The sequence below is a fragment of the Solenopsis invicta genome, chromosome 10 (genome assembly GCF_016802725.1).
Source record: "Solenopsis invicta isolate M01_SB chromosome 10, UNIL_Sinv_3.0, whole genome shotgun sequence".
NCBI classification, from domain to species: Eukaryota; Metazoa; Arthropoda; class Insecta; order Hymenoptera; family Formicidae; genus Solenopsis; species Solenopsis invicta.
The window spans coordinates 17,225,302-17,245,157 of record NC_052673.1 but is presented as its reverse complement, the minus strand read 5'-3'; the positions used below and the strand labels follow the sequence as shown (position 1 = coordinate 17,245,157).

General features: G+C 39.7%; 4 protein-coding genes across 8 annotated transcripts in view; 2 read left to right on the top strand and 2 right to left on the bottom strand.

Moving 5' to 3' along the window:
• Positions 1-1,030, top strand: part of LOC105197770 (Fanconi anemia group J protein) — a 48,511-nt gene extending 47,481 nt beyond the window's left edge. For 3 of the 4 annotated variants that reach the window (XM_011164305.3, XM_039454082.1, XM_039454081.1), the window contains 3 exons: positions 87-280; positions 346-397; positions 477-1,030. In XM_011164305.3, the coding sequence (XP_011162607.1) occupies positions 87-280; positions 346-397; positions 477-578 (348 nt within the window). In that variant the 3' untranslated portion in view covers positions 579-1,030. Of the gene's footprint in view, positions 1-86; positions 281-345; positions 398-476 lie in introns of those variants that run through there. The other variant, XR_005575639.1, reaches the window with a different exon arrangement.
• Positions 613-1,961, bottom strand: LOC105197769 (coiled-coil domain-containing protein 86). The gene is made up of 3 exons (XM_011164304.3): positions 1,691-1,961; positions 1,036-1,240; positions 613-794 (listed from the first exon to the last, which is right to left on the bottom strand). The coding sequence occupies exons 1-3, from the start codon at positions 1,855-1,857 to the stop codon at positions 714-716; spliced, it is 453 nt and encodes a 150-aa protein (XP_011162606.2). The 5' UTR covers positions 1,858-1,961; the 3' UTR covers positions 613-713.
• A 667-nt stretch (positions 1,962-2,628) lies between these two features.
• LOC105197771 (protein HGH1 homolog) lies at positions 2,629-4,971 on the top strand. Its single transcript, XM_011164307.3, has 7 exons — positions 2,629-2,913; positions 3,017-3,223; positions 3,489-3,537; positions 3,610-3,843; positions 3,919-4,203; positions 4,289-4,450; positions 4,532-4,971. The coding sequence occupies exons 1-7, from the start codon at positions 2,829-2,831 to the stop codon at positions 4,635-4,637; spliced, it is 1,128 nt and encodes a 375-aa protein (XP_011162609.1). The 5' UTR covers positions 2,629-2,828; the 3' UTR covers positions 4,638-4,971.
• A 129-nt stretch (positions 4,972-5,100) lies between these two features.
• LOC105197772 lies at positions 5,101-19,423 on the bottom strand. 2 transcript variants are annotated; one of them, XM_011164308.2, is made up of 8 exons: positions 14,853-19,423; positions 11,929-12,128; positions 11,280-11,469; positions 8,307-8,623; positions 6,645-8,173; positions 6,186-6,584; positions 5,603-5,985; positions 5,101-5,517 (listed from the first exon to the last, which is right to left on the bottom strand). In XM_011164308.2, exons 2-8 carry the CDS (start codon positions 12,039-12,041, stop codon positions 5,158-5,160), a joined length of 3,291 nt encoding a protein of 1,096 aa, XP_011162610.2. In that variant the 5' UTR covers positions 12,042-12,128; positions 14,853-19,423; the 3' UTR covers positions 5,101-5,157. The 2 variants fall into 2 exon arrangements, with proteins under 2 accessions (XP_011162610.2, XP_039310014.1); XM_039454080.1 differs by having other exon boundaries at positions 6,186-8,173.
• Between the last annotated feature and the right edge of the window lie 433 nt (positions 19,424-19,856).

Sequence of the window (19,856 nt, the reverse complement as noted above, 5' to 3'; positions counted from 1 at the left end):
TATTTATATATTCGCATGCATGCACATATACATTTACATACTATATGTAATGTGAATTTATAATAATATACTCTTGTATTTATTAGATTGGCATACCGTATTTTCGTCAAAGCAACGATATAACCATGAAAATGAACTATAATGACGCAAATATCTCTAAAGGTTTGCTATCTGGTAGAGAATGGTATACTGTAAACGCATTTAGAGCGCTAAATCAAGCAATAGGCCGTTGTGTTAGGCATATAAACGATTGGGGCGCCGTACTACTAATAGATGAAAGGTATGTGTAGGTATATTTGAAACAAAAGTAGATAATCATAAATCTATATACAATAATTTATACAGACATATGCAGTCAAAGAACAACGACTACCTACCAAAATGGATTAAACAAAATGTAAGTCTGTTGAGAAACATATCATAGTAAGCTTTATTGTAAACTATATTTAATAACTTATAATTTACTTATGTTGCAGATGAAATCTAATAATACAAATCTGGATATAGAGCTTCAAGATTTTGTAGCTATACAAGCTGCACGTGAAAGTGAAAGAAAGTCTGTCAAGAAAGAGAATTAAGATTCCCCTTTAGAAGATACAAAAAAAGTTTATGTGCGCTGAATGAAACTTATTTTTATTTAAAATGATTAACAATTATTACGATTTTACATACTTAGTGAAGTATTCTATTTACATGATTTTTTTGTTTAAATGTTACATATTGGTCGTATCTCGCTTCTCAATCATTCTTAATTGTTTCTTCTTCATCCTCTTTATTTTCGCAGTATTCTTAATCTGAAAGAATGATAGAGTTTTATAGTTATTTTTAAAAAATGTATGCTAAGGCATGTTACATCAAATGTAGCTTAACTTTGACTTATATATTTTTCTAATTTCTAAAATTAAAGTGTAAATTAATGTAAAAATTAAATCGAATTTGAAGTTAAGCTATATTTACGCAAAAAGCATGGACTTAAGAGTTTCATAATATAACAATAAACATTATATTGTATAAATAATGTCAACATTTACTTACAACTTGTACAATTTCGCTCTTTTTCCTATTCTCTTCCGCTCTCTTTAAATTTTCTCTTCTTCGTTGTTTTTTGGCCTCTTTCTCTTCCTGCTTTTGTGCCTTGATTGCTCTTGACATATCCTTAACACGTTTTAAATCTTCTCTCAACTTTTGTTTCTTAGCTAATGACAGCCGAATTCCACGAGTTTTAATTATAGAAGAAAATCTGCAAAAAAATTAACATTTTCTATCACTGATTTATACTTCATGCTTGTTTACTAATTTATTCACATAAAACACTAAGACATAGTTAGATATTATTCAGAGGAAATTTTTAAAATGCAAATTTATTTTATTAAAATAATTCTATAACTATATTACAAATTTGATGTGTACTGAATTTAGTGCTAAAACAATTGTTTGTCAATCAAAAAATTTTTAGAGGACAAAAGAAACCTTCAAACAATGATTAAATTTTAAAACAAAGCTCCAAAACGGAAGTTTGAACTTGTAATTTTTTTCTAAAAAAAAATGGTAACTATATAACAAAATCAAATGGATGTCAAGATCCATAGGATTATTTTTCTTTGGGAATCATGACTTAATTTCAACTGTAACGTTATCAAAGAAGAAGAATTATAAATAATTATATTATTACTACACAATTGTGACTTACTTCGTTTTTTCTTCTTTCCATATCCTACCAGATTTTGGTTTGCCTCGTGGTACACGTTGTCTCTCGTGTTTCTCGGTAGTAGGCGACGTCTCTGATGCATCTTTATTCTGCGTCGGTGTCGCATTTAATATATCTTCCATACGCGTTACTTTCTCGCTGCTCGCCATTATTTGTAAGTATCAATGAAACGTTCTTTTGAAATACTCTGACATGTAAACAATCTTCTTGGAGGTTAATTTATCACGTGGTGGAAGCATAGACATTTAAATAGAAAGACTGTATAGTCTCTCTACATTTAACGTCTATGGACAGAAGTGAAGAAGTGGATGACAAGCGAAGTTCAACCGACATAAACTGCATTACCAACTGCAGCATATGAAGTACTTATGACAAAATTTAATGCAAAAGAAATTGATTTTTTATTACTTTTCTTCATCTCTTCTACCTTCTATTTAATTTATTTCTTATTTAATAGTGTGTTAGCTAATTTCATATACAATGGTTCAGAGTTGATCACTTACTAACTACATTCGGAGCAAAGTAAGGAAAGTGTTTCTCTCGATAAGACATCTTCTGAGATTTTAAAATCGATTTTTCTCTTGAAAAAAAAAGAATAATTATCATTTGTATACTTTGGAAACTTTCCAGCAAAAGACAAATCGATGCGGGAGTCATTCTATCTTTGTTTGATATTCAATGAGAAACAAAGACAGAATAACTCTTGTATCAATTTGTCTTTTGTAGGAAAACTCTCTTTGTAGTTTTCAATTTTAGTCTTTGTGGATAAATCAAACTACTTGAACACCCTATATGTATATCATTGAACCGTGAACTTTATTCTTTACTATCAGCTGGTACATATACCGTCATGTTACTTCAAAACTATTAAACTACTACACGCGTATACTACATAGAGGGCTACTGAATAGTCATACGACATTTGTTTCATTCATCTCCATTCATGTTAATTCATGCCATTTCATGCATGTGCATCTGAATTGATAGTACGCTTGGATTGTACGCACCACGCGCTATTCTCCATGTGTAAAATACAGCTTTAGAGAATTCAGATTATCGAAATTTTTGTACGATAAATTAGTACGATTGATTGCAGATTTAAATATATATATTAAAAATAATGGAGGCTCTGCAAGAAATTTCTGAATATTTAAGTCCCAACAACCGATTTGATCTAAAACTCTGCGCGCTGCAACACGTGCTCCGTACGTATTCTCATTTATTTTGATTACATATATAAGTATTTCGTGTTCTACTACGTTTGTTTGCTTTGCAAAAGCCTCAACAGATTACTTAAAATGTTTGCAGATGTGACGGGGACTGCTGATGGTCGAGAACTCCTGTTGAAGCAACCAGAAATATTGAAGCAATTTGTTATTTTTGTACAAGATTCTTGTGCTCCTATTAGCAAATGTGCTGCACAGACATTAGTAAATATTACTGGAGATGAATCAGGAACTAATGCAATGCTGATTATTTCGGAATCGAATAATTCAACAGAGAAAAATAAGTCTAGTAAGCAAAATGTTAGCAATATGTTGGTGGAGATTAGATTAATATCAATTGTTTTTATATTAAGCTTCTGTTATGTTAGTAGAACTTTCTTGCTGACAGAATAGAAGTAATCTGATGATGAATTGGCAGTAAAAATGAGCAGAATCTGGCTATTTAATAAATAGAATATTTTGAATAGTTACAAAATGGCAGATTCTCAGTTTTTTTGCTGGCGTTCTGAAAACGAAATTTGTAATAGATATTCTACAAAGTCTATTTTCGACAGATTTGGCTGCCCAAGAACCTAATCAAAATTTAATAAAAATTTGTCTAAGGTAATATATCATTACATACTTATTGCTGCTCTATTTTATCTGTTTTTGATATCTTACATGTTATTTTTATAGTGCCATAATGGATAAATCCAGTACCCTGGCAGATCTGTGTTGTATGATACTTTCTAATATGACTAGACCTTTCCATCTAGTAGATAGAGTGATAACACTTATCGAGCAAACAGGTTATAGCTGGGATGAAATAGTAGCTGCATTTACCGCAAAGCAGTACAATACTACAGGCAATAAATTGCACTATCTTGGGCCTGTCTTTAGCAATCTCAGTCAATCGCCACATGTAAGAAGGTACCATTTGATTGATTGATTAATTTTGTATTTCAGCAAATCCTATATCTCGTAGATACACGTGTTTTATTATAGATATTTGATGGATCGAGATCGTTGCGTCATTCAACGGCTACTTCCGTTCACAGAGTATTCTGCCAGTTTAATTAGGCGAGGTGGTGTTGTTGGGACCTTGAAAAATTGCACTTTTGACACAGAAAATCACGAATGGTTACTAAGCCCCGAAGTGGATTTATTATCACATCTGCTGTTGCCACTTGCTGGTCCGGAAGAGTTTGACGATGAAGATAACGATAAATTACCAATTAATTTGCAATATCTTCCTGAAACAAAAACTCGAGAGGTAGATCCAGATATAAGGTAAATTATAAAATAATACTTCACGAAATCTAATGTAAAAAGACATTAAATACTTATTTACATAATTATTATTACGTTTTTTCAGACTTATGCTTTTAGAAGCATTAAATCAACTCTGTGCAACGAAAGTAGCTAGAGAAATATTGAGAGAAAAAAATGTATATATCATACTTAGAGAGCTTCACAAATGGGAAAAGAACAAGAGCTGCTTATTGGCATGTGAAAATGTCGTGGATATCTTAATAAAGTAAATATTTATGAATAAAGTTTTCTTTCTAATTATTTGTGAATTTTTATATTAAAAAAAATTGTATTTTTTTTATTACAGAACTGAAGAAGAAATTGGTTTAGATAACTTAAAAGAGGTAAAAGTACCATCTGAATACACAAAGACATTCCATAAGATGGATGAAGACTTTATTAGCAATACATAGATAGTGCAAAAGTTTATATATTATAAATATGTATAATATTCGGTAAGTATTGCACATACAGTGTACATAATACCTATCTAACGAAGAAACGAACATAAAAAAATGGTAATTTATAACACATTCGACTCTTTGTATCGCATTTCTCATATTGCACTGCCCCGTTTATCATTAATAATAAGCTATCAGGTCCAGCGTAGCAAAGAAAAATCATAGCTTGATCTTTAATGCTTACAAGTAAGTACTAGTTTTTAAAATCGGAGTAAAGAATATAAATAATTTTTATTTTTTGTAACTTATACACTAAAATCTCATCTTTTTCAAGATGAAACAGGTACGAGTAAGTAGAGTTGTGTATATTATTTATCGAGAAACGACTAATTGAATCACGATTTGTTCGTGAACGATCCTTTTTCGATCAAAACGCGAATGGCAAGGTGTTACACGAACACGTATATCATAATATTAAATATTATATTAAATATGCGTCAGTACTGTACTGGAAATAATTTAGATACTTCCATTAAGGCAAGTAACCCAGTCCAGCCTCGAGACTGATCGAACTTTTTGTACTCGACGCATTACTAGCCCTCCTCGAGATTCTATTATTCTCACCCGCACCGAAAACTGCGGCGATTTCCGCGCTTTTTTTTATGGAGAGCGCTTCGTGATGTGCCCCGGATCTCCCGCTGCCGCGGGAGGAATACTTCTTGTCTCGTTCCGCGCCACCGACGTAAACCAAACGACCCTGAGTATCTCTGGCGCTGACTACGAGAACTTTCTCGCTGCCGGACGATTGCTGAGATTTTCTTCCTGGGCTGAAGAGATCGTAATCTAAGGCCAAGTTATCCGAACTACTGGCGCAAACTGGCGACGGTCGATTCTGTAGTAGAATTCGTACAAACAGATTTTAATACGATTGTGAAATTAAAATAAGATTAATAATTAATGTAAAGCTCCTCGATTACCTTGAGGAAATCAGTGTTGCGCGATAAACTATGACTACTGGTCAGTTTCGAACCTCGAATCCTCTCGGGACTGTCACCTCTGCTGAGCGTGCTCTCCGACGGCACAATTCCTTTCTGCCTGAGTTGCTCCAGTATAGTCGGCTGTATTGGCTTCCTTGCGCAGTAACACTTGTTACTCTCGGAGCAACTGTCGGTATCGCAAGCGCAAACAACCGTGTTTCCTGGTACAGGCGCAGCCGGTACCCTTCTGGACAAAGAGCAGTAACACTTGTCCGCTGAAACGCACGTGCACGACTCGGAGTCGTAGCTGCATTCGCTGCAGCTCACGTATCCGCTGCTACTTCTGTTCGCGGTGGCACCTATGTTGCGACTCAATCGTCTACCTACAATAATTTTACAATTATTATGCATCAATAAATACAAAATATAATTAGATATTATATTACTATATTGTAATATTTATTTTATATTTTGTTTTGTTACATTTGGGACAGGGAGATTGGAAAAGAAATTTACAAAAAAGATTTAAATGTAATTGAGATTAACTAGCATTTTAATTGCATTTAATTTTGTTTATACGCACACGTATCACTATCTTCCGAAGTCGTGTGGCATATCCCGTTCTTGCTCGTTCTGCGCGAGGATTTCCTCCTACCGAGTCTACTCGCTAGCACTCGATTTCGATGATTATTCCGTACGTCACACGACGAACTACTGCCAAAACTATCGTTCAACCTTCTGGCTGGAAATATCACGGAAGTGAATTCCGTGGGGCCACCTTTCAGTCTTGAGACCGACCTCTTTATGGCTCTGCCCAATAAACAAGATCGACGGTTCGATCTTCGTCTTTGTGGTCTCCGTCGCCTTCTCATGATACTGGCGGATCTCTGATACAGTTCGTCTTGCGTTAAGGTCGCGGCCAGTTTCAGTAAGAACTCCTTGTAGAGCGGCTTCAGGTCGTTAAACGACATACCTTCCGGATCTGGAAAATAATTAGATTTAAATTTGTTATTCAACCACACTGTTTTGCATAAATTATTACCTATGATGGCTGCCAAAATATCATCCACGCTCGTCAAGCCCTCCTGATTCCTGAATTCGTCAAACAGCTCTGTGAAACCGAGCGGTGTACCTCCTTTGATGTTATTGGTTCTTCGAGTGCTTCCGGAAGTCAGGAAACTGCCTCTCCTGGGCAGCTCGACCCTCGTCATCAGATCTCCTCTGTCCACGTCTATGTCGCTCTGCGATCTCTTCAGCGCATTTTCCTGCAGGATTCTGTTCGCATTCTCCGAATGACTGACGGGCGGCTCACTGCCTGCTCTGCTTCTTCTTCTTACGCGAGGGCGACTGTACTCTGGTATACTCGGCGAATAATCAGGATCATCTTTCCTCAATGGCTTATCCATGGTGATGACTCGGCTGACTCTTTTGCCAGAGTACGCTTTCTCCGGGTCTCTCGAGCGTCTCTGCTGATTTGTCGTACTATCCGAATGTTCGTGATGCGATTGACAGTGTCTGTTATTCTTCAAGTTCTTGGCGAAGGAAATATCTTCCTGGCAGTCTCTCATCTGGCTGTTTTTGTTGTTCTTACTCGTGTAAATGTCTTCCTGCCCAAGACTGTAGATCTTATCAGCGTCTTCAATGCGCGAACTGTAAACATTTTCCTTGTTCCTGCCAGTTTGTTCGTAAATAGAGTTCATCTCGTTTCTTCCGGACTTATTGATCTTATCGTACATAAAAACGCTGTCAGTTCCGGAGGAGTACAATTCGCAATTCCCGGCGTTTGCTCGATTCAAGTCGTACGATCCATAATTTCTTTCGTAAATGTCATTTTTTATGTTCGCTGACCCCCTCTTCGCGTTGTTTCGTTTGTACAGTTTCTCATACTTGTTCGACTGCCTCTCGTAAATTCCGTGCACATCGTCATCACGAGCGCTGTAAATTTTGTCGGCTTTATTAGACTCTATCTCAATTTTCAGGGAATTCTGGTTCTTAGCAGAAAACATCTTGTTCTTCGAATTTTGCAGTTCCTCGTTTCTAGTCAATACGATGTCTCGGTTGTTCTGTCCCAGATTGCCTTTTTCCATTTTGATATTATCTCGTCGCCTTCCACGCGCCTCAAGAATGTCCTCCGCCTTCACGTCGGAATTCTTTTTCTTCCTACGTGGCATCTTCTGTAAGCTAGGTTTTCCACCTTCGTCCTCAGTGACGGAACTGCTCACGGACGTCTTTTTGGTTCTGGGTGGTCTCACAGGATGTGGCGCAGTCGGTCTCGGTGGCGGAGGTAGCAAGCAACTGATTCTGCTGCTAAGACTGGGCTCTCGGACGCTGGAAGCAACCGATGCCAGACTGACGCAGCCGACACCGTTCGCGTGACGAGGTCGTCGTCGGTTCGCGTCTAAATCGGCGAGGAGAGCGCGATACAGCGTGGCCGCAGCTGCTATCGCGTCTTCCTCGCATTCGCAGGCGAACGCGTGACACTCCAAGAGCCTGGCGGCCCCAGGCCGTCGCATCACCACGGCGAAGATCGGAGGATAGAATTCCGCTTCACTTTTTAAACCGCGCATTGTCCTACAATTAAAATTAAAATTAAAAGTCTATGGAAATTATTTTTTATACATACAGATATGCGTCCGGAATATGATAACTGATTTTTGGGTTTCCTAGAAAATTAATTATAATTATATAACAACACATTGCCCACCTGTAGAGATCGGCATGCTTGTTTTCCATCGTCTGTCCCTGGTCCTGATCGCCGACCAAGGGCAAAAAGGCGTGGTGCACGTCTCCCGATGGTATTCTCTTGCCTCGGAGCCGCAGGGCACTCCATACCGCTATTCTGCGAAAAGGATTAATTTTTTCGCAAACTTCGCTCGTACGGAACGTCAGTCCGCGTCTAGAGACCTCCAGCTCGGCCCTGACGCATCCTTCCATGCGTTCCAATAATTGACGAAGAGGTTCCTGAAGACCTCGCACGCTAGCCACGCGTCCGCCAACTGGGGCCGCCCCCATGTATTTTACCTACACGAAAACGCAAAATATTTGCATTACGAAAAATATATATTTAATAAAAAGAGGAAGGCAAAGAAAATCATTTGAAATACAACGACTTGATATATCTACTCTTTATCATCTGAAATATGCCATTTCAATAGTATAATATGATCGTCGAGAATAAGAAATCAATGGAGTTTCGAATAACGTAAAAACTTTTGTTTACTTCAGACGACATTGTGAGAGTCTGACGTGTTCATGTAAAAATAGCGCCTGATAAAAGGTATCTTCTTTTTGCGTGTCGCAAAGCAGTGAGAACCTGTTTTGGGCAATATCGGCGAAACATAAGTGGGAGATCGTTAAACGAGAATTTTATTGCACATTTTGAACGCGATACAGTTCTAAAACTAGTTTCTTGAAATGAGAGGAATTTTATTGCATCGTCACTAATTTATTCGTTACCTCGTGGAATATATCAGACGATATATTTGCAATGTATAGAATGCGAATTGTGTACGCTTTATATGGAATTTCGTTCTCCTGATGAAAAATAACGGTGCTCGTTTCCATCATATAATTATCTGCGAAATTCAACGATACGAATCATATAGGGAGGCGTGACTCTCCAGCCACAAAAAAGAAAACAGGAGTCAATGCTCTTAACTACAAACATGCAGCTGCATTTGCCATGTCATTATGATCGATTGTCACGCCTAAGCGGCTTCTCTCGTCCGGTTCTCTGACGTAACTCTATCGATCGATCAACAGCTTCTTTCGTGAGCTCCAATCAAAGTGCGCGAAGAGGCGAAACAATGCGGCGGGGCCCATAAAACAGGATACCGTATCGGCGGCGATAAAGAATCCGCATACCGGCGTAACAACTGAAGGAGAATTTTTCAGCGCTCCGAATAGTTTATGGAAGTCCGTCACGCTTCGCGGGTCGTGAGCGGAATGAAAGTGACGATTAAAAATTCCGGATCGACGCCCCGAGGAAAGTCGAAGGACTTTTCGCGACCCTTTTTCGCGAATCGGGACACGTTCGCGAGGATGGCGATTGCAATATTGCGACGCGCGGTACGCATGCCGAATATAGATCAGATCGTCGAATTTTTCTAATATCAAAGTTCAAGATCTCTCGAAAAATACATTTAGTAAATATATTTTTCACTATATAAACGAAATGCCTTATCTGTCATAGCTAGATCTTAATGCTCATATTTACTGTGTACTGTAATTTTATATATCTTTTCAAATTCACGAAATTACGTGCCGAATAAATTTTCGGTCTTAAAACACGGTTTTAAGTTCAACAAAAAATAGTAATATCCCGTTATTAAATATATTTTTATACTTGCGAAGTAAAAGATGTTTTATACAAGAATGCTTTTTAATATTATATATCTATGTTAATTATAAAAGAGGTTATAATAATTGATTTATTAATTTCAATTTATAATTATCATAAAAATACATTAATTTAATTAATTAAATGTATTTTTATGATAAGATTTTTCCTCAGAATCTATTTTATATAAATCTATAATTGTAACACGTTGCACTATTATACGATTTCGAAATTATAAATCTTATTACAATCTTGTTCATAATTAATATATGTTATCAAAAAGCATTTTCCTCGCCTATTAAAAGTTCTTTTATCACGCATTGCAGTCTATTATAATCTCAATTAATGCGATATTATCATCAACAACATACGTACTAATATACGAATTAATTAACACGTCAAAAAAATATAATTCTGCTGTGCAAGACCGATTACACTTCAAAGGGTTGATACCATCTCTCTTAAGTTAGGTATAAGAGATCTCGGATATATAATTTGCTTTCTCCTCTGTTTTTTACAATTCTATCTGTATATAGTATAAGCTACTTCTTAAAAGATCACTGAACGATTCTTTTCTTTCTAACAAGCAGCCAGCTCGCAAGTAATTATACGTCGATCTCAATTTTATTTCTAACACGGAATCATCACGATTCAAGCAGGGTGATCTACGCGAGATTTCTGAGGCGGAAAATGGATACCATCCGACGTGCTTCTGTTCACAAAGCTTTTCACCGATCTCAAATCTCCAGTCTCATCTTCGATGAAGAATGAGACATGTGAGAGATGTTAGATTTAAGACATAAAACGTGAAAGGCGATCAACAAACGAATTTGATTTATTGTAGTATCGAGAAAAACATAATTAGATCATTTCTGCTAAAGAGAATCCAAGTGATTCAGATACAATTACATATTTTTCGTGCTTAACGATTTTCGCATTTTACGTCCCTCGCATCATTTTTCTATTGGATGTCGCGAGACATTCTCTTTCACGGGATTTCGCAGTTGTTTTAATTTCGACACTGAAATAAACGGTTAAGCACGCCTGCAGGGTCACGTTCGTTGGCAAAGTAGGTGAGTGGCGGAGTACCCGGAGTCCCTTGGACAACGGAAAAGGAGAGAGAGATCACATTTGGTTGAATCACGAGATTTTTTTTTTAAGCAAGAGAGAACGTGTGCGGCTGCACAATGGAATTAACATAAGTGAAAATACAGGCACGCGCGTACCCGTCTTCCTACGTTTAAGCGAGATCTCTGGATCTGAAGCCTCTCTGACGGCGAGCTGAGGCGTGCGGGTCTCTCGCGAATGCTCCACGTGCGTAATTATTTGTGTCATTACCGGCAAGATTGCAGCGGCACATTCACCGGGCGTTCCACTTTCGGCCTCCACCGAGGCGAACATTGCCTCGATGCGCGCCTGGACGGCACTGTTCACCCTTTTCTGCTCCTCGTTCGCGTCGTTGGGGTTGCTCGGGATCACGACCGACAATCCTGCGTACCATCCTCCCAATGTCGAGCTGCAGATCGATCTGAGACGATAGAGAGTTTCGTTAAGAAAGATAAATAAGAAGCACGCGAAAGGATGGTTTTGCTGAAATACATCTTAAAATAATTATGTTGATTCATTTAAAAAAAGAAACCATATTCGATGTTTAAGCTAATTGTTAGAGTGTCAACATTTTTACAACAATATTATGCTATAGTATTTTACACAAACCAAATTATTTTGATGGTCCGACATAAAATTATTTTTTTCATCTGTATCTAGATAAAATTTTAGATGCTGCAGTAAAATTGTTTTTTTCCGCGTAGGGCAAAACTAATGTTAATCCTACGCTTTAAGTGATTAAATGTAATTAAAGTTTAATAAAAGCAATTAATAAATCTTAATAAAAAAGATAATAGGAAGTAGTGCAAGATTAAAGTTAATTCTCTACGCTCTAACTGATCGAATGTAATTAAAGCAATTTAAGAAATATTATTCAGACCTGGAATCTTCGAACAGTGCGTCGATCTGCGCCTTGCTCCTGAGAGAGCATTCCGATGGCGGCCCACCCAATCGGAATCCATCTTCGTAGGTGGATATCCCTAAGGTCGACATGTTTTGTCTGAATGTTACGCAACCCGTTCGAAATGCGTGTGTGTGCAAATTGATTCTCTATTGTGTTGCTCGTTGGCGTCATTCGTTCTGAAAAGAAAATGCGCGTTATTACCGCGGCGTCCTCAATTAGAAAAGAATTATTGCTGATAACATAAAACGACGCAATTTTTTCATCGATTCTATCTAAGGGAACTCGCACATGATAATTATTATCGTATCTACTTGTTCTAACAACCTTGTGGCAGTTAGTCAAGGCTCTTGAATGACCCGAATACGATATTAATGATATCGGAGAAAAAGTTCTTGGGACCACACGCACGCACAATCGGTTCCTTCGGTTTTCATCTAGTATTCGCGGTGCTCATTACCGACGTCACGGTGCGTTAAATTTATGCGAGCAGCAGACGGTGCGTGAATAATTAAAATCACGTAGACAGGACCAGGTCAGTCTCGCTGTTTCTACACATACGAGATACGCGCGGACAACGGTAAGAGTGATCGGAGATCAGGACAAGAGAGGAAAATGCGAACAATGAGCTCGCGATCATCGATGCGTGACGGATAAAACGGTTGACCGGCGGCAACCGGCGATTTGAATTTTCTTGCACGTGATGTCGCGGTTATGCAAACGGTAGACTGGTGTATCGGTCAATGTATTAAATGATGAAAGTTTTTGTTATTACGCATAAACGTAAATTGTGGCCTATAATAAAAAGGTGCTTTACTCCTTTGCCTTGAATCGATATCAAGGTCATTGTCCTGCAAAGTAGAAATCGTATAAACTGGTATTTACGGGATTATAGAAAAATAGATGTAAAGAAAAATTGCGTGTTTATCCGTTGCTACAGATTTCACTCGAAACTATACGCATTTCTTATTTATTAAGGTAATACGCGTGCTGCTTTTTTAATAACTCTCGAGATTCGAGAAAACGGTGCGAAGCCACTTTAAACGAATCCACAGTAAATCCGTAGAGTTTCTAAAACGATGCGATTTTTTTTTTTATCAAAGACGACAAAATACGTGATTATATTTTGCAAAATCTTATAATTAAAAGTATATATATATTTTAATTAAAAACATTAACTTTATAGGTTTAGTTAAATTTAAGTAATAAATATTTTACACGACTATGGGAAAATTTCAAATAATAAATTTCATATTACTGGAAAGACGTACTCCAGCGGTGAAGAGTCAACATCAGTCTCACGTCTGGTACAAGCTAACTGTCGCGCTTTAAGATGTATCTACGACTGCTCACACACAGTTAGACTTTACAGTTATGGACCAGCTGCATGTGACGACAGCCTGGCCTGGTCCGGCCGGTAGCCGAAAGATGTCAATGTCGAGCCTGGAGTCTGGGCACGCAATCCGAAGTAACTGTCAATGCGTGCCCCCTCTCGCATCTGAGCGCGTATTGACCTCTCACGTGTTGACCGTTCGCGATTCTTACACGACGGAATCGCGATTGCCAAGCAGCGCTGTAATTACGACTTGTTACGGTTGATTGGAGCAACGACATCGATGAAGGGTATTTCGAAAAAAGAGCGAAGGCTGCGTCATGGTAATAATCAGTGGCGTAGGGTAATTAACAGGACTGCCCGCGGCCGCGTGCACGCGTGCACGCCTGCACGCCTTGTATAATCGAAACGGAAGTTTTCTCTCCGCGCTCTACTCATCGTAAATAGCTTCTGACACTTAATTTTCGCTTTATACGGTACAAAACGCGTGATACCACACTCATTATGTCGTGAGATCGCTCGCGAGGAGACTGCCTCCTTGCTCATCGCCTGAGGCCGGCCCTGAATAATCATCGCCGGTGAGCTTCTTCATGTTTGTGACCTAGTTTCGTTTTGCACGCTACCGTAATCACCGCAGCAGCACGAATCTACTTGATCGACGTTATTAACGCGCAGTCTATGACTACGCGCTGAGTTGAGGATGACGTTTGAAAAATTAACGTTATAAACCTCATCGCGCGCGAGAACGCGAGATTCGTAAGCGTAAACGTTGGAGGGTTCGCAGCGCGGATGGAAAATCGCGGGAAGCAAAATGATCGCGAGGGATCGCGAACGATCGCACTGTCGATCCGCCGACGAGACGGCGCGTCTATACGTTTCTCTCGAGAGCAGCTCCTTGTTTTCATGAGTGTCGAAGTGTCCGCGGCGTGTTTAAGGCAATAACGGTATTAAGGTCGGCGAAAATAGATTACGGCATCGCACGTGTTGTAGACGAGAGTCTGGTCAATTTTGATGCGTACGCGTCGTTCAACTGCTCGCAATTACCAGGTTCACGGTTCGTTTCCCTCCTGCATCTGCTTTAATGGATATCGAACCGGCCGATAATCACATGCGCGAGACATACATCTCGATGCATCGGCGCTTCGATCGTCGATGGATCATTTTCTTAGCGGTTTTAAGAGGCACGTCGGTTCCGGGAATTTTAGAAACTCAGTAATTATCGAGCGCAGCCAGAGATTTCATTTATTCGAGACGCGCGTGTAACGGTTATTTTGATGTAGATAAGATATATCGATGGTCAAATTTTAATGAAGAGCGAGCTTCATAATCTTGTTCCGTCACGTACGATGATTTCGTTGTCTCAATGATTGCTGTCTCATTAAACTGTCTGAGCGAAACTAAAGTAATTAATAATTAATACGAAAGTAATGTAATTAAGATTTACACGTCCATGAAGTTCGATCGCACGTCACACTATTTAAACGTTCAAAGTGACAACAAGATCTATATAGCTTTTTTTCAATGATAAACTCGATGTATTTACTTCGATAAGACTAATCGTCCGAATTACCTGTTTGCTGCTTATCAATCGCCACGCGTGCTCCGGGATGAGACTCGACCGTCCGATTTCGACGTCGCCGTCCCTGGCACAGGTCTCAATCGTTCGATCAATTTGCACTGTCATATCACTGTCGGGAACAGAGATTTATCACGAGAATTGGCGAACCGCGGCGGGGTCATTCGCGAGAGCATGCCGCACCACGACGAGTCTCACTCACGATCGTCTGCCAATTCATCTCCTTTGATGACCTTCGACGAGGATCCTCCTCCTTACGTCCGCCGACCTTGGCCGCGGCGAGTCGGATGGCCGTCGACGTGAAACTGACGGGGATGTTCCGCAGGAGAGGCCCGAGTTGCTCTAGCTAGCGAGTCGGCGTCTCCGCGCCGCGGAACGAACGGGAGGAGAGGGCTGAAGATCGGCGGAGAGAGAAAGAGGGAAAGAAACGAGTGAGAGAGAGAGAAAGAGGCCTTCTCCCGATGCGCTCTCGGCCGTCGCGAGCACCGGCTACTCTCTCGTTGGACGTCCGGAAATCTCGCACTAATGATACCGCGCTGATATACTAGACTGGCACGCCCACGCGTGCAGTATTGCACTTTTGCCGGATAAGACGCTTTCTTCCCTCGCTATTACATCCGTTATTATCTAAAGAGTTTGAGGCTTTACACGGAGAAATTTGTGCCCGCCGTTTTAAAGCGGTATCTGATTCATCTTGGCACCTTCAGTCATCTATTCTGGAGTAATTAATGAAATTGGTTAATAAGAATATAATATGTAAACATTTCTATTATTAAAATTTCATTCTGATCGACTAGTTTTCCAGTCGCACCCATACGCAAAGTGTTACTTAACTTTATTCTTCTTTAATTTTTATCTCACGTTTGCAATGAACAGCTAATTTTTGAATATTTTTACACAAATATTTCCTATCTTTTATTCCAAGATAAGTGAGGAAAAAAAGGTCAATTTTTTGCACGTTACGCTACATATCGCGTGTGTACTGGCCGATATCCTGGTTTCAAGGTGGGTTACCTATGTCGAATGATGCCAAGAGAAGCGGGTAAGACAAAGACGCGGGACACGGTTCCGCCAAGGAGCGGAAGAGCGAGGAAGAGAGTTGCAATCGAATCGATGAGCAGTCGGGTGGACCGTATGGCGTCGTCCCGATCTTCCGATTGACCGCCGGCATTGGAAGCCGGTGCGTTCGCTGCGGTAACGTCGTAACCGGTAACGGTACCGCGCTTCGACGGTGCTCACCGGATGGCCGCACCAATGTGAGAGTACTGTTATTCCAACTATGCGGGCTCCCTGTGCTCCCTCTCCGTCTATTCCATCACGGCTACCTTCCATCGCTCCCGCGTCTCCGTCTTACTCTTTCTTACCGTTCTGCGACACGTCCGGTTTAGTGTTACCGTTCACGTCTATTGATTCAGTTTCTTTCTTTTTCCGACGATAGATTTGGAACTTCCGTTCTTCCGGGTGAATGGACAATGATAATAACTGAGAAAATTGCGATTCCCCGTCTGGCGAAATTCATCATATGTCACAACCTGCAGATTTACGTTACTTTCAAAATTAACCAGTCGTATTAACGGTATTAAATGCAAATACGAAAGCGGTAAGTTATTTGTTGGTAACAGCAAGTTTCCACGTGTGGAGAAAACTAATTGATACGATAAAATTGCTCGAGTCAGATAAAGTGACCATGCCTCGCTGTGCGTAATTTCTGTCGCAATTTACTTTCATTTGTGTATTGTTAGCCGCTGCAACGCCCGTGGACGAGCCGACATTAACTTTTAACTAATGGCGAGAAAGTCGAACCTTAAGAATATCACATACGCTTAAGCTGCGCATTACGTTCATTTTACCCGAATTACAAAATTGCAGGCTGAAGCACTCGTGCATCGACGATCGCGACGCTCTTTAACGTCGAAGCGTATTTTTCTGTCTTTATATACGTCTTTATTAATCATCGCAACACAGATCTCTATTTTGTGGGTTAATAGAATACGAGTACCATTAATAAAACATAGAAATAACTGTTAATACTGTTATAAATTTAACAATTGTATGTAAGTGTTCGCGCGGTGATCTAAAGAGAGCCGCGGCGTGCATCGTTTAGAAAACTCAAATGAAATAAGCCGTGCAATATTTCCGTCAGGAATCGTCGATGCAATGGAGACCCGTTATAAATAAAGTTAGCATAATAACCGTCGGTTTATGCATCGCGCGATTATGGCCTGCGTCTCATAGGTATCGTTCGGTCAACGGCAGGTGGCATATGCCTCGTAGCCATAGAACGTTTTGCCTTAGCGGGAGGCTATATAGCGATTGCCAATGCCTCACGAAAGGCAATCCCGCATCTGTTGTGTTCATCCTTTGAAAAAATCACGCGAATGCTGCACCTAAACCGGATACCTTCGATTAGACGGCGTGTTATTCCAATGCCGTTACACCGCTATTTCGCGGGGTTCAGTTCATCAGTCCAGTTTGTTGATTCGTTCCATATCTGTCCGTTGAATGCGTCTTGTTTCTTGTTACACATATGCACGAACCGGCACGCGTCGAACCGGTTAAGTATTTAATGAGACGCGTTTGTTAGGACAGTTTTGATTTCTGAACGAGATATCAATTAAATGATCTGCAATTTTTATAATTGAAGTGCTAACTCTTCCTCGAATAAATGTTACTAATTAATGAATTGATTGATTGTCACAACGCGGCTTTTATTTTTAATTTTGATGTGTACAAAACACCAGCGGAAGTTTCCGCAATATATGATTACGTAAACATTTTTTAAAACTACGCTTAGAGGGATTCGTCCCAGGCGGAAGTATTGGCGACTATCGATTTGTCACGCAGGCAGGCTTCGCAGCTGTTACCTCGTCTCTTCGCGGAGTTCCGCGTTTAAATGCCGTTTCTCCATTAACTAATTGCGGAACCTTTTAGTAATTTACAATTGTTCATTACTACTTCCTAACAAATCGAAATTGTATTTAAAAAGCACTTACAACCGGAAATAACTCTTTCCGCCTATTGGAAATCAGATGAAAGCATGCACGCTCAAAATGCGTTAACTCACAAAGCATTGTTTTAATAAAATAATCAAGGTTCCATACAAATAATAATATTCCATTAAAACTTCGAGCATAAAAAAATAAATATTAAATTATTATTAAAAATACAATGTAAAAAAACTGAATAAGATAAACATTTTTGTTATCCATTTCCAAAGTTCGATGAAAAGTGATGCTTGTGTCCGCCAAAATGGCCGACGAGATCGATCCTGCTCGCGGTACCACTCATTAAAATCACCAAATATACCGTCTCTGAGTGGTGTAGCCGTCGACATCTACCGGCGAGTGTAACCAAGTATCTCTTCTTCGTAGAAAGTAAATCAGGTCTCGGGCTGTTTGAACAGGGCCATCAGACATTATTTCGGACACGACGCGGCTGGTATATTAATTCGTTTCCCATGTCATCGTGCCATCGCTTCAATGATCGACGGTCTCTCCAGTATACCGTTCTTCATTCTTTATCCGTTAACCATATATTCTCGATCTCCCTATACTTACCTCGGATCTTTCCCCTCTACCGCGCGTCTTCTTTTTCGAAGCACCCCGACGCGACCCTGTTTGCGCGTTGCTCATACTCCAGATTCGTGGCCACAGTCACCGTAATGCGCGTGATGCAATTACACAGTCTGCTTCCTTCGAAAAGGAACGCTCGATGGACCCATTGTCATCGTCCGAGGCAAAGAGAAACGAACAAGAGTGAGTTCGCAAAGATAACTATGGAGGCTCGAGTCGCAATTGGACTTTGCACGAAAGTGAAGGCAACAAAAGGATTACAGCTATTGCCCAATGCTCTTTTTTAATGACAGGCTTTGCGGAGCTGCTATCCGATTGCTGAAGACGTTACTACGCGCGCATTAACATTTCTCATGTCATATTTAAAATAAAGAAAACTGTACGACGAGTATATTACGCTGCTCGACAGGTAGTATTAGAAGTAGTAATCGGTTGTTGTAACTGACATGCATATGCAAGTATTACGCCGATCGCTCTGCGCGGCATACGATCGTCCGTTATATTCCGCCACTTGCACCGTTAGGAATTAATTTTACACGAGATATTAGAGTGCAATAATCGTTCGACGAGGGTTGGATGAATCGCGCCGACATAGTTTGGACGGATTATTAAAAACTAATTTCGTCTCTGACCCGATTTCTTTTACGCCCGTACACCCGTACGAGTGTTATACGCGCGGCTAACTGTAAATCGCGGAACCACCATCTAACTGTAATTCGAGCTTTTAGTTCGCGCAGCTACGTTACGTTATCGCAGGAATTTGAGAATGTTAAGGTCGACTCCGCCAATCGGCGATCCATGAAGGCCATCGGGTGCACGCCGCTCGATATTAAAATTCGCCAAGAAATACCGAATCGCGGAATTCTGTGGTAGCTGGAATGAGACATTGCAACGTATCAATGCGCTTCTTCGATATTACCTTCCAAATTTAACTCACATTACAAATTGTAGTATTTATTTATCGTACTATGTTTAAATAAAAAAAAAGTACAGTGTAAGTATTTTTAGTCTGTTAATTTTATTAAATTAGATATTCTCGCTCTTCGTTTTTTTTTCTTTTTGAACAATGACGAATTGGACCACAGACCGAGAGAAGAATTAAGGATATTTGATTAGTTTACGATGTTCAGAGTTAATGATATTTATTTGTTGCGACAAAACGCGGGTACATTATATTCACATTATTTTTCTATTTATGACATTAGCCTACGTACGTACGCACACGCGGAAGTTCAATCGGCACTTTCGTCGCGAAGGAAAAGCGCGACTTGCGCAACGTCGCGTATCTTTGCATTTTCTCCTCGGTGGAAGATAACTCCATCCTCATTCCTCGCGATTCGCCGCGTTCCGCGTGTGCGTACCATATGTATTATTTATATATATAATTATATATATGCAGTTATAATCGTAATGAGTCTTCTTTCGC